The sequence below is a fragment of the Mizuhopecten yessoensis genome, unplaced genomic scaffold (genome assembly GCF_002113885.1).
Source record: "Mizuhopecten yessoensis strain PY_sf001 unplaced genomic scaffold, ASM211388v2 scaffold6135_1, whole genome shotgun sequence".
NCBI classification, from domain to species: Eukaryota; Metazoa; Mollusca; class Bivalvia; order Pectinida; family Pectinidae; genus Mizuhopecten; species Mizuhopecten yessoensis.
Window position 1 is genome coordinate 1,826,722 of NW_018406397.1, and position 15,038 is coordinate 1,841,759.

Consider the following 15,038-nt stretch of genomic DNA (forward strand, 5'->3'; position numbering starts at 1 on the left):
TGGCGACAACTATTTTATAGTACACTACAGCAATATAAAAGTGTAAGAGTTAAAATGGATTTAAGTGTAGACTAGCTGGTAGCACACTTGGCAACTTATAAAATAAAATGCGTGTATTTATACACTCTAGGGAAAAAAACAATCAGCAGTTCTTGGCGGGGGAAAGAAAAGGCTTTACTTAGCTGCAATAACGTAGCTTCTGATGAGACTATTTATATTTATTGTGGGGCATACAAGGCCAGGTACTTATTAGAGCTGTTACGAGTACCAGAGTATGGGTCGGTTAAGATTGGAAATCAAGTTTGAAAATGTGTACCCGGGTATACATACGTACCCAGGGGCGGACGTAATGGGAATGTGGCCCCGACACTTTTCAAAAAGTTTTTTTTTTTTTATCGTAATCTGCTAATATTGTATTGAATATGGCAATTTATCATATTCATTAATTAAACACATAAACACCCTGACACTTTAACTATAAAATATACATGCTCCAAGTCAGGAACCGTTACATTAGTGCATTTCACAATTATTTTATGTTTTTTAGCAAACAAAAGGTCCAAAAAAGATTTGATTCTACGCCCCGGGCCTCTTTCAAATATCCTAGAAACGCCCCTGGTACCCGCCAAAATAATAATATTAATACTCATTACAAATGTCTTGCTCTAATCTTCCCATTCATTTATTACTATACGTACATATTAATTTGCGTCCATATGTTGAAGACATCTGGAAATCTGCTAGATACATTGTGTGTTTAGATGTACTATTTGTTTACAGTACAGTAACATTTGGCAAAACTATCATGCATTAGATCACAGGATTTGGTATCCATTTTTCTTTTTCAAAACTTCACTTCAGATCAAGATTGACCAGACAACAGCAAACCTTCAAGCATAAATACATGTCCTACTGTTATAGAATATTCCTATTGCTCTCGGAATGTACAGCTCTGAATTGGCGTGAAACGTTATATTCGATTGCATTTTTGGTGACAATATTTTAGAAAATGCCTGTTTTCAATTTTTTGAAAATTGCACTAAAATTTTCATAATAGCATGAATGGTGCTGTATGCTACGCGTATTTTTTAAGATCGAAGTTGAATACAAGTTCATCAGTATATAATATATGCCCAATAAATTAAAAGCTTCAACAACATTTGAGGAACAGATATATCGACGATACCCGGAATCGAAGTCATGTCTGTCAGTGTTGTTTTACCCTAGAAAGCAACACGTTAGCCATCCCACATGACACATTCAATGTCCTCTCATCCAACTGCAGGCACACACATAAATTAACAACACATAGACAAACAGGTAAATGCATCAAACAATATAGAATATTTTCGTTTAACGGCTAATTTACACATTATCTTACCTCGGGGGGTAAAACCCCGGTAGTTTGAGTCGATCCTGTCTGTGCCATTTTTACGCGTTACAATAAAGACAAAAGTAGATATTGAATATACAAGTAAAATTATCCTTCAGTGTTATCAGTTTTATTGTAAGATGAAAGTCGCGGCATCGTGACAATCAAGAAACAGCAGCAAACCCGTCGCCTTCGTCGCTACATCTTATAGAGCACGCTTTCAACACGCAAACATGGCTCCGTCTTGGTGTTTCGTGAATCGTTTTGATTGGTGAATATTGCCGACAAGTAGAGGGAGATAACTACAAAAGCTAAAATAAAGGTTGCATGTTACTAACAATTATGAGTCTACGCTGTATTTGTCAAATCTATTAAAAAAAATAAAAAAAAAATCAAAATTAATACTTACTGATAAACGAAATACATTTATAATTTATCGTCCGATTTCGTGTTTTATTATTTTTATTTTACAGCTATAAAAGTCAGAAGTATTTTTGGTATTTTTTAATGTATTTGTAGATGTATCCTATTAAAAGTTAAAATGTGTAGTGAGTAAACTTAAAATTCCTTTTGAAAAAGAACACAATTATTTCAATCATAAAACCATTTTTTAAAGTTATTATAAAAATAACCATTTTTTTCTAATGATAATTAACCAATCATGAATTCTTATTTTGTGAACTATTATCAATCTTATATATATATATATAGTTTAAAAAAAATTGGGCTCTGATGTAGAACTGCGTCCTCGTCGCAGAGCCTGGTAACATTCTAATAGAATGGCGAAGAGTTCTACTTGATAACGACATAGATTGACAGAGTGATGTCCCCTTAGCACGGGTACGGGAGTAAACAAAACTCCCCGCGATCCTCGCCCGCGATCACAACAAAGTCAGAATTTCATGTGAAATATGTCGTTTATTTCATTGAAACTTACATAATTATAAACAGTAAGGTATTTTGTTCTATATATCTGAAAATAACATGTTAATTTTCACTCAATATCTAATTATATATGAAAAACCGTGATTTTCACGGTTGACTGCGGCGTACAAGTTTTACCCCCTTGAAATAAACATTATCGTCAATTTCTAAATTATTAGATGATAAATTTACATTTTTGTAAGTGTCACATTTAGAAAATAATGTTTGAAATTATTGTATAATTTTATAAAAAATATAAACGATCGCGTTAATGAGATATTAAAATATCTCTATATGCCTGGTACGGGGTTTTGGGACGGGAGCGGGAGCGGGGTACACGATTTACCTACCACCTTGATAGTTGTTGATCATGATTCATCCAATCACGTTAAAAAATAGGAAATGTATGTTTACACATAAACATGTTTTATATGTCATAAGTGTTTTTTTTTTTTTTTTATCTTTATTTTAGTTTTATTTTATCTATCAATTGAAGGGAGACCGGGGCAACTTTGGCGGCGGGGTTTCATGTTCGGTTACACCTGATATATTGGGTCAAAAATTTGGGAGCAAATATTAACAATTTTGAGGATCTTAGAAGTTCGCTTGACTGGACCAGAAACGTTATATTCAAACTGTTAGGGGAAAGTCATTGAAAATCTCAATTATATAATACCAAATATGTGTATTATTGATATACTAAATAGGCTTAACCAATGGAATATGGAACGCCAAATTAACATATTTAATTACTTGTACCTACATGTGTATCTTCAAATAATTGAAGATAATAGTGCAATTAATTGAAGATAGGTTCAATTCAATTGAAGATAGGTTCAATTCAATTGAAGATATGTTCAATTCAATTAGAGATATATTCAATTCAATTGGGAATGTGTTGTTTTTGTACCTAGGTTCAATTCATTTTTACCTAGGTTCAATTCAATTGAAGATATGATCAATTCAATTGGAGATAGGTAAAGTTCAATTGGAGATAGGTACAAATAATTGTACATATCTTTAATTATGTAAAGATAGGTACAATTGAATTGAACTTACCCTCAATTATTTGTATCTTTCTTCAATTGAATTGTCCCTATCTTCAATTGAATTGTCCCTATCTTCAATTGAATTGTACCTATCTTCAATTATTTGAAAGGTGCAATTATTTGTATATATGTTTATTTGGCGTTCTATATATTTGCGGACTTTTGTTAACATGAAGCCTATAGCTTTGACGTTCATTCGTCGATCGCTGTAATATACGATTTAATTAATATTCGGGACAAGTTCGGCCAATAGCTGAAAAGTCGTGACAGTGGCGGGAAAATCTGATGACGTCATAATAGTGCTGGACCAAACTTACTCCAGACTGTCTGTCCGAACTTGTCACAATGCAGGTTATAACTTCTGCTGTAGGAAGGAAACCTTGGTTATAACTTCTGCTGTAGGAAGGAAACCTTGGTTATAACTTCTGCTGTAGGAAGGAAACCTTGGTTATAACTTCTGCTGTAGGAAGGAAACCTTGGTTATAACTTCTGCTGTAGGAAGGAAACCTTGGTTATAACTTCTGCTGTAGGAAGGAAACCTTGGTTATAACTTCTGCTGTAGGAAGGAAACCTTGGTTATAACTTCTGCTGTAGGAAGGAAACCTTGGTTATAACTTCTGCTGTAGGAAGGAAACCTTGGTTATAACTTCTGCTGTAGGAAGGAAACCTTGGTTATAACTTCTGCTGTAGGAAGGAAACCTTGGTTATAACTTCTGCTGTAGGAAGGAAACCTTGGTTATAACTTCTGCTGTAGGAAGGAAACCTTGGTTATAACTAATGCTGTAGGAAGGAAACCTTGGTTATAATTTATGCTGTAGGAAGGAAAGGGCACATTCGACTCTCAATCTCCCGACAGAAAGAAAGAAATGATTCTTGAGATACGGACGTGTTTGTCTTTTTTAATGATTGATGAGTTGATAGGTATGTACAATATTTCTTTCAAATGGTATATTTTGAATATCCACATAACTTTAACAAATGCTATTAATGTAGTCAAGAATGAAGAATGAACTTGCACTTGTCTTCCATAAGGCTATGTAACCTGGAAAAAAACTTGATAATGTGAAGCAATCTCAACAGGGTTTTGATACAATGCAGTTTGGGGATCGAGAAAAGAAAACACCTGCTGCTATCGTAAGAGGCGACTAATGTGAGAACCCCTGCAGATTGGGGATTTACTTTTGTGCCCTTTACTTGGGGACACAAAAGCGATTATAAAAAATCTGCTGCACCTATTACAATTATTGGAATCTTTGTATTTCTCTCTACTTCTAACTACCTTTTATTTCCTAGTGCCTTGCTTGGCAATACCTCACTTTTGGCTTCAATGTTGAACGTTCGCCCAGGCGAGGAGGGCATTTGGTCCTGCCCACAGGCCGGGACACACCAAAGTCCTTAAAATGGTAGTTGTGATTCACTGTTCAACGTTCAGCAGGGGTAATGGCAACAACAGGTTAACCCGTTATCAGTATAATGTGACCGGGCAGAATGCTGTGCTGGGTTCTTTCGGCATGGTATTTCAGTGAGATAGCACTATAAAGTCGACATCAGATACGCGCTATCACAACGAGGCAAGTACACCAACATACCCTGTCTCCGACACACATACACACATGCATGCTTACACATTACACATGGAGGCACGTCCTTAAAAATGACCTTAGCTGTTAATAGGACGTTAAACAATATAAAGCCAAGCCAAATATGAGATATCTTATATGCGATATGAGATATCTTATATACGATATAAGATATCTTATATACGATATAAGACATCTTATATACTATATGAGATATCTTATATCGTATATTAGATATCTTATATCGTATATTAGATATCTTATATCGTATATACGATATAAGATATCTTATATCGTATATAAGATATCTTATATACTATATGAGATATCTTATATAATATTTAAGATATCTTATATACTATATGAGATATCTCATATAATATATAAGATATCTTATATACTATATGAGATATCTCATATAGAAATTAAATGAGATATCATATATAAGTATATAAGATATCATATATACTATATAAGGTATCTCATTTAATTTTCTATATAAGATATCTCATATTTTATATAAGATATCTTATATAATTGAAATCTCGTTGCTATATAAGATATCTGATATAGAATGAGATTTCGTGGCATTAAAAACCAGAAACTAATTTCTCCCCCGAGAATCATTCGGAGCACATTCAGGATTGCATTGGGCGCCACTGTCCTTTCATAGATGGAATCTGCTGTATTTTCCCTAGGCCTAGCTCGCCTTGTCTCTCTTATAGCGGTCAAAGCAGAGGCTGCCATTTCCCGCACTCTTGAATTGGGCTCTTACATAATGGCGGCGACAGGAACACGTGTTGTTACAACAAGCCTACTGTCCCTACGTAGATCCTCGAGATATTCCGGACGGGGAGACTTCATTTCCGACATTTTGTTAAAATCTCGTTCCTATTTAGATATCTTATTTAGTAACGAGACTTAAATTATATAAGATATCTTATATAGCTATATGAGATATCTTATATATTATATAAGCTATCTTATATAGAAAATAAAATGAGATATCTTATATACGATATAAGATATCTTATATATTATATAAGATATCTTATATAGCATCTCATTTAATTTCTATATAAGATATCTCATATAGTATATAATATAAGATATCTCAAATACTATATAAGATATCTCATATACTATATGAGATATCTTATATACGATATAAGATATCTTATATAGTATATAAGATATCTCATATGCTATATAAGATATCTTTTTTTTTTTTTTGGAATATAGGATCGACATTGCTCCTTGAATAAATGTTAAGTTGGCTTGCCATATGAATGAGCTTATATTCCAGCACAAATACCACTCCATGTTGCCATTCAAGGATATTCATCCGAGACATTGCCTCCAATTTTCTTTTCAAAGACCTGGCACGAGTTAGTATTCCAAGGTGCTAGGACCGGTCAGCGTTGTTTTAAACATTTTGAAATAATATTACATCTCACCTGAAGCATTTCATCTTTAAAGGCATTTTTTAGTTTGGAACATGTAATCAGCAATTTCGTTTTCGTCTACGGGGTCATAACCTTTTCAAGTGGTTGTGTGTGTTGTATAAGTTGTCTGTTTTGACTACGCCTTATCTTGAAAAACATCATCACCATCAGCATCATCATCATCATATGAAAAATCATCCTCATCATTATCACCATCACCATCAGTTAATAGGGTTTCTTGTAGAATTTAATTTGAAATGTATGAGACTTTCTTAAGATATTTAACAAACTTGAGGTAAAATCGGAGCACGAATAAAACTAAAACAACTATGTATTATATATACGCGTTATATACATAGAGGATACCAGTTGAATACTATGTATGTTTCACTTATATTGGAGAATGCCAATAATTTTTCACAAGTGTTATTTCATAATTGCAGTTGTACTTTCATTTTTGCATACTTTCAGATTACAAAATAATGTTTATTATAACGTTGATATGTTAACCTATATTTTCCATTCTATGACAATTTGTAATTAGTTTCACAAAATAGAAAAAAAGGAAAGGAAAAGAGATATCTTTATGATGAAATTAGCTTATGAAATAAGCTATTTTGTAGAAACAACGAAATTTATTAAAACAAGAAATGAGCTCTGTTCAATTCCAAGAGAAAGAAGTTCATTACTTAAATTATCAATAAGATAAGTCATTACATTGTAAAGAAAGGCAAATCGACATTACAAACATGCACATCTATGTGTAAAACAACAGATTTCCTTTCATAACGAATGGAAATGTTGTATTGAAAAATTGAACGTAAAGGAAAATTGACAATACGTTCATCGCAAAATATGAATATTATTAAACATATCTTGAGTAAGACAGTGCGTATTATAAAACTCATTAAACATCTACAACAAATCAAAACAATATTTGATGGAATAATGCTTTTAGACTTACAAATGTAAGCTGCGTTTATTTATTGTACGAATTTATTATATTTGATAGCTATACTTTATTAAATCGAACAACACATTCTCTGATAATAACCTCTGTTTTACCTGCCTTTTATGTCGATTTCAATACAAAACCATGCTAACTTCGACAGATCTTCTTTAACAATTTGAAGAATGAAAAATAGTAGTCAAAACAAGTTCTAATTTTAATTGGAACCATTACAAAAGTCCACAAAACAGACCCGAATCGCAAATGCCATATTGGAAATAGTTTGCGATGCAGTAAAACACGTATATACTCAATTGTGACATAGAGATGGGCTGTTAACACAGCACCTTGGCGTACACTTATAAATATGTTAATCAATCAATCAAGAGGAAGAATGGTGACAACAAGAAAAGCAGCAAAAGCAAAAAGTCCCTAAACGGTAAATAAATTACATAAGAATTTAAAATGCAAAGCCTTAGCAGTTTGGATAATGTAGCAATATACAAGGGAAAACATAATATAATATCAGCAATCAAATACAATCTTAATACATTTCGTTTTAATTTAAATTTCCATTATTCAATGAGACATTTTATTCTTCATCTATTTAGCAAACAGAGCGGTGAAAATATATTGCAATGATAAGCCATCAACTTTGACGAATAGTCTTATAAATGGACCCAATTTCATATTTATCAGAGTAAATTCAAAAGAAGACTCCACCCAATTATATTGACCAACAATGTTCGGTCAAACAACATTTTACCAGAGTCGTTTGATTCTGATGATACCACAGTACCAACTCAATATTACTCTCATCATTTGATCGTTACATCACTTACTAAACCGAATCGATACTTTCCTAGGTTAATATTTAGGTTAGTTTATCCATTCCATCTGTTGTCATTTCGACCACTGATCACATCAGCCATGACAAAATAAAATAAAAAGTAATCCTACGGCCTATCCACATCATACAAATTGCATACAAAAACTATGAAAAATATACCAAACTGTGAAAAACGGATGAAGACACACACAAATGATTTTATGATAACAAAACAAACAGTTGTGCATTAAAATAATAATAATAATAATAATAATAATAATAATAATAATAATAGGTTTTATCAACAACAATGTAAAGTTGAACATGGCTAATCCAGCTACTATTGAAACGGTTGTCTCGCTATCCCACCTCCTCATTCCAGCCACCAGTACGTTGCCCCAGTATAAAACATTATTTTATAATTACCAGCTACCACTAATATGGTTGGTTGTACATCTATCAAGCTTTACCAATCTAACTACAACTTATATAAGTTGCCCCAGTATAAAACATTGTTTTATAATTACCAGCTACCACTAATATGGTTGGTTGTACATCTACCAAGCTTTACCAATCTAACTACCATTTATATACGTTGTCCTGGTATAAAACAATGTTTTATAATTACCAGCTACCACTAATATGGTCGGTTGTACATCTACCAAGCTTTACCAATCTATCTACCACTTATATACGTTGTCCCGGTATAAAACATTGTTTAATAATTACCAGCTACCACTAATATGGTTGGTTGTACATCTATCAAGCTTTACCAATCTAACTACCATTTATATACGTTGTCCCGGTATAAAACAATGTTTTATAATTACCAGCTACCACTAATATGGTTGGTTGTACATCTACCAAGCTTTACCAATCTAACTACCACTTATATACGCTGCCCCAGTATAAAACATTGTTTTATAGTTACCAGCTATCACTAATATGGTTGGTTATACATCTATCAAGCTTTACCAATCTAACTACCACTTATACGTTGTCCCTGTATCCAGCCTCCTTAATGTAGCCAACACTAAAACTATTGTCCCACTATCAAGCCTTGATAATCCTGCCCCTCAAACTAATACAGCAACCCCGTGAATCCAGCTCTCAAAACTTCAGTTGTCCTACTGTTCAGCCCGTGATCTGGGGCACGACTTGACATTTTCTTCTACATTTTATCCTAAAATTATCTGATGAGAACAAAAATGTACTTGATTGTCGAGACTGTACCTTATATACATGACTATGATTGTTAATTTAGAATATATTTTATATTACAACCTAAAACAACTTACAACACTAAATTACCCTTTTTTAATATTATGCTAAACTATTTTAAGTGTACATACATGTTATTGTGAATACAAAATATAATAAAATGGGTGCACAATATACGTTAATTTCATAATATTTAAGACAATATGTTTGAATAGCTTGCCTCATTGCAAGTGTGCTAAACAGAGCAGTAGCTGCTGATAGGACTGAAAATCAAACCAAACAAAACAAGACCAATTAATTCCTCACAAACAAATATGAGTCAGTGGTTTCTGCTTCATGCTCACGTACATGTAGAACATTTCTCTGTTTTCATCAAGTCTTGTGTCATTACATACAGACAAAAGAGATAATCCATACAAATAGGGATTATTTTTCTACATTATTGCTAGCACAATCTCAGCGTACATCATGAGCACTATTCGAATTGTTCTGCTAATTTAAATGGTTTCATTGTCTTGCCACGACAGAACCATCCGAATTCACTTCGTACGAATGTGTCACGCATGGTTCATCTCTAACATGTTTGCATTGTATTGGGTCTAAACATGTGCATGTATCAGTTTGAACGCAAAAACGCAGATGACTACGAATTTCTATCTGATCGAAAAGTGCCCGTAAACCATCTTCCTTTCCATTTCTGATATATATAATGTCATTGAGCACAAATGGTCCACAGTCCCAATTTGAAATTTGATTTTGTACTGGAAATTTATGTACCGTCAGTGTAGTGCCTGGGCGGAGATTGAGAAGCTTTGCAATAAGTCGCAGCGTATGTTGATTTATTTCATTATTTTTCCGATGGAGATGATCAAAAATAGTGACATGCACCTCATTGCCAATTATTGTATTAATCTGGACAGCAATGAAATGACCAAGACGACCATTCAAATCACCGCGACTTCTTGCATCTTCATATACAACAAAGACCCCCATTTCGCTGGTGGTCAGAATTGGACATGGTCGTGGCAAATCAATATTGGAAAATACCTTGCACCCCCGTAACAGAGGAAACAAATCCAAAAAAGTCTGCATTTCCTCAACTGATAATGGCAGAGAATTTAAACTTTCTACCAAACCTTCTTTTGATGAAGACGGATCAGGGATATTTACATTGAAGAAATCCTGCTCTGACATGCTTATACACAAACATCCTTTATCATATCTAGTAACTACAGACATGACTGCTGATGGACAGATAGCCTCTGATCGAGACATACAAGATGTATCATTCGGTGTCGCTTCGTCCTCACCAGATGCGTCGGAACACACATGTGCTGTTCTTGGAAAGGCCTGTTGTTGAGTTGTTGAAGTTGCATTCCATGTAAGCGACTGCTGATGTCTACCGGTAGCAGGATGTTCAGCTAACACCTCGTTGTCCTCAGTGTTATTTGTTGTGATGCTTTCCTATAACAAAATAAAAACAAAATGTAAAAGGTATGAGAATGTCAATAATTTTAAAGAAGAATTTTCATTGATTTAAGCCTTATTGCCACGCATTTCTATTTATGAAGCATTAACAACTTTAAATAGCATGTAGTGCAATGTATTTTGAATCAAGTTGGTTACCTGGTTGGCAAAATCTCTTACAGCACGACGCATTCGACGTTCTCCTTTAACTTCTAGCAGGTAGGCACAATTGGGAGAGCGACAAGCGTGCAATTTCCATAGCTTCATTGTACGATCAAGACAATCCAAGATGATACCACATGAAAAACACCTCAGTTGTGCTCCGGGTCCTGTGAACAAAACAAAATTAAACACATTTTACTGAAACATGCTCAAGGCATCCAAAACGTGTTAATTATTACGTTTATTAATGCACTCAACGCTAGTTTCAATAGGTCCATCTAAGAATATTTTTGGTAATAATATCACTTTTAATAGTTACTTTCTTGATATTGCCTGAAACAGACCTAGGTGATAACCCGGAGATCAAGGAGTTCTAGGTAATTTTAAACCTTTACTAAGTGTTTTTTTTATCGATGTCTAAGGAAATTGATTTTATGATATCGTTACATTAAACAATCTAAAGTAAAGGAGGAGTGCCAATTTGTGCCTTCTGGTGGCTATCACCGATAAGTTTGTTTTTGTATATACAAACGGAAGGAAGAATTGTTGACATAATTAAGCGAATAAATAAAAAATAACATCTAGTTTAAAAAAAGAAGAAGAGGCCATTAGAGATTTTGATCCCCCACTTTACCCCCTCATATCTCGGAATAGTCTCCAATCTGACCTTAATTTCATGTCATATTATGATGGCATAACCCCAAGGTATGTATATACATGTACAAAAAATAAAACTTGTCGGTGATAGCCACCAGAAGGCACAAATTGGCATACCTCCTTTCAACATATTTACATGCTATTTAAATTTCCGAAATTGGTCAAACCAATTTAACTTATTATCACAGTTCCTTACCCTATGTAGAGATAACCGTGTTGCATCAATGCCTATCTAATGTGACGTTTTAATGCAAACGAAATTGTTTGTGTTAATTGTTAAGAGTTCCAAGTGTGAAGAGTATGCATTATGTTTTCATGATGTGTTTCGGGAAACACAATTTACAAACGTTTACTTATATCTCACCTCAATACCTATTTTTCATCAAACGTTGATAATTGTACACAAAACCAGCGCTAAATACTAGGAAAGAGAAATTTATAATTTTGTTGGATTTTCTTACCCAAAATCTGTTTCATAATATGTCAGCAAGACTGAAACATACCAGAGTAATACAATCCAGCTTCTACAAGACGACCCTTCAATGCCTGGAGATCGGGGGCATGCTCATACGACCGTACTCGTGTGTAATAGTTGCTGAAATCTTGACGTTTTGGGCGCACATCTGGATTGACCATGGATTCAACTTGAGGACACATATTATTATAATTAATACAAGAGGCCCAAGAGGGCCTGTATCGCTCACCTGAATATTTAAGCGGTCATAGCAAAATATTCTCATTAAATATTATATTGCACTATAAATATTTCCCTCGCAAACTTTGTTGGCTCCATCTGTTGAAACTACCAGCAAAATATTATTATAAGATTCTATGCTTTTTGATTCTTCTTCAGAAGTTGCTTGACATATTTTTCCCTGTGATCTTGTAAGTAGGTCAATGTCATTTTCCTTCTCAAATTGGTTAGCTCTATTCCAAAAAGCTACCAGCCAAATCTTATGAATCCATTCCTTTTAGTTCTCAAGAACAAATCCATTAAAATGTTGTTGACCTCTGTGACCTCTAAAGTAGGTTGAGGTCATTTTCATTTGCAAACTTTGGTGAGCTCTATCCCGGGAAGTCACCAGCCAAATATTATAATTTTATGCCTTTTAATTCTTCAGAAGAAGCTGTTTGAACTGTTTGACATATTTGAACGCTGTGACCTTGAAAGTAGGTCAAGGTCATTTTCATTCGCAAACTTTGTTTGGCTCTTTCCCAGGAAGCCACCTGCCAAATATTAAGATTTTATAACTACCAGTTCTTCAGAAGAAGTCGTTTAAAGTGTTTGACATATCTGCCTCATGTGACCTTAAAAGAAGGTCAAGGTCATTTTCATTCTCAAACTTTGTTCGGCTCTTTCCTAGGAAGCTACAAGCCAAATATAGAGATTATATACCTTTCAGTTCTTCAGAAGAAGTCGTTTGAAGTGTCTGACACATTTGACTCCTGTGACCTTGAAAGAAGGTCAAGGTCATTTTCATTCTCAAACTTTGTCGGGCTCTATCCAAGGAAGCCATCAATCAAAAATAAAGATTCTATACCTTTCAGTTCTTCAGAAGAAGTCATTTGAAGCTTTTGACATATATGACCCCTGTGACCTTGAAAGTAGGTCAAACTAGTTTTCATTCTCAAACTTTGTTGGGCTCTATCCCAGGAAGCCACCAGCCAAATATAAAGATTATATACCTTTCAGTTCTTCAGAAGAAGTCGTTTGAAGTGTTTGACACATTTGACCCCTGTGACCTTGAAAGAAGGTCAAGGTAATTTTCATTCTCAAACTTTGTTGGGCTCCATCCAAGGAAGCCATCAGCCAAATATGAAGATTCTATACCTTTTAATTCTTCAGAAGAAGTCGTTTGAAGTTTTTGACATATTTGACCCCTGTGACCTTGAAAGTAGGTCAAACTAATTTTCATTCTCAAACTTTGTTGGTCTCTATCCCAGGAAGCCACCAGCCAAATATAAAGATTCTATACCTTTCAGTTCTTCAGAAGAAGTCGTTTGAAGTGTTTGACACATTTGACCCCTGTGACCTTGAAAGTAGGTCAAGGTCATTTTCATTCTCAAACTTTGTTGGGCTCTATCCCAGGAAGCCATCAGCCAAATATGAAGATTCTATACCTTTTAGTTCTTTAGAAGAAGTCGTTTGAAGTTTTTGACATATTTGACCCCTGTGACCTTGAAAACAGGTCAAGGTCATTTTCGTTCTCAAACTTTGTAGGGCTCCTACCAACGAAGCTTTCAGCCAAATATCATGACTCTAGGCCTGTCTCTTCAGAAGAAGTTGTTTAAAGGAAAAGTTGACGGACGAGGACGGACGGACGGACGGACGGACGGACGGACGGACGGACGGACGGACGGACGGACGGACGGACGGACGGACGGACGGACGGACGGACGGACGGACGGACGGACGGACGGACGGACGGACGGACGGACGGACGGACGGACGGACGGACGGACGGACGGACGGACGGACGGACGGACGGACGGACGGACGGACGGACGGACGGGAGGACGGACGGACGGACGGACGGACGACGGACGCCGCGCCACGGCATAAGCTCACTTAGCACTTCGTGCCAGGTGAGCTAATAACTTAAAGAATAGTGTAAATATAATTATAAAAAAATAACCACGATGATGAGATTCTGTTCTTGTTATCGTTACTTTATTTTAAGAATAGATATAATAATATTTATTAATTCCATTTATGAAATACAAATATGATAAACGATTTCATAAACGTATTGTTTTATACATAAAACGGTATTAAGCTAGAACGACACTTTGATTGAGAATAATAAATTGTAATAAACTAATTGTAAACGAATTTACCTCAATGGGCCTGCACCGCTCATCTGTATATTTAAGCAACCGATATTCTCAAACAAATAATATATGATAATAGGGTTGGGATGTCAGTTATAACCTAAGGGCCAAGTCACCAGAGGCAAACTTGACCAAGGAACGAATCCTGGTAGCATGACTGAGTTCGTCTCTTCATTCCCGGTGAAAATTAGACAAATTCTAAGGCCCGAGGTTGACCAGGGAACAATGCTGGTAGCCAGACTGCTCGAAAAGTGTGTGTGTGTGTTGAGGGGGTGTGGGTGGTGCCCTCACGTTATAAAATACTGATTCCCCTTAGCATAATGATGGTTCTGGCCAAATTTAGGCAAATTTCTTTCAATCTTACTCATGAAGTATGTTAAAATAGAGGGGGCAAGGTAGCATGAGCAGCACAACCTCTGTTTACACAACCTTGCATTCTCTGGCTTAAACTAAATCTCATACTCCAGACCAAATCTTGTGAAAATTCCTTGAGCATTGACTGGTACTGGAGAATGATATTTTAAAGTTTAACATGATCCCCCCCCCCCCCC

At 35.0% G+C, this 15,038-nt stretch overlaps 3 protein-coding genes across 3 annotated transcripts in view; all 3 read right to left on the minus strand.

Annotated features, from left to right (window-relative positions):
* Positions 1-1,652, minus strand: part of LOC110451571 (cleavage stimulation factor subunit 3-like) — a 60,177-nt gene extending 58,525 nt beyond the window's left edge. Inside the window, exon 1 of the mRNA XM_021499671.1 lies at positions 1,382-1,652. Within this exon, the coding sequence (XP_021355346.1) occupies positions 1,382-1,429 (48 nt within the window). The 5' untranslated portion in view covers positions 1,430-1,652. The remainder of the gene's footprint in view (positions 1-1,381) is intronic.
* Positions 1,653-7,318: 5,666 nt separating this feature from the next.
* On the minus strand, positions 7,319-12,299 carry LOC110451572. The gene is made up of 3 exons (XM_021499672.1): positions 12,159-12,299; positions 10,996-11,165; positions 7,319-10,833 (listed from the first exon to the last, which is right to left on the minus strand). The coding sequence occupies exons 1-3, from the start codon at positions 12,289-12,291 to the stop codon at positions 9,877-9,879; spliced, it is 1,260 nt and encodes a 419-aa protein (XP_021355347.1). The 5' UTR covers positions 12,292-12,299; the 3' UTR covers positions 7,319-9,876.
* Positions 12,300-14,432: 2,133 nt separating this feature from the next.
* LOC110451617 (uncharacterized protein DDB_G0290685-like) overlaps positions 14,433-15,038 on the minus strand; it is a 6,965-nt gene continuing 6,359 nt past the window's right edge. Inside the window, exon 3 of the mRNA XM_021499738.1 lies at positions 14,433-14,443. Within this exon, the coding sequence (XP_021355413.1) occupies positions 14,433-14,443 (11 nt within the window). The remainder of the gene's footprint in view (positions 14,444-15,038) is intronic.

What these genes read in the sequence shown, in the direction of transcription:
- LOC110451572 (XM_021499672.1), bottom strand. Translation starts at nt 12,291, where the DNA reads ATGGTCAATCCAGATGTGCGCCCAAAACGTCAAGATTTCAGCAACTAT. An exon ending in AGCTGGATTGTATTACTCTG is followed by an intron (nt 11,166 to 12,158) that starts GTATGTTTCAGT and finishes TTTTGTTCACAG; the next exon opens with GACCCGGAGCACAACTGAGG. An exon ending in TAAGAGATTTTGCCAACCAG is followed by an intron (nt 10,834 to 10,995) that starts GTAACCAACTTG and finishes ATTTTGTTATAG; the next exon opens with GAAAGCATCACAACAAATAA.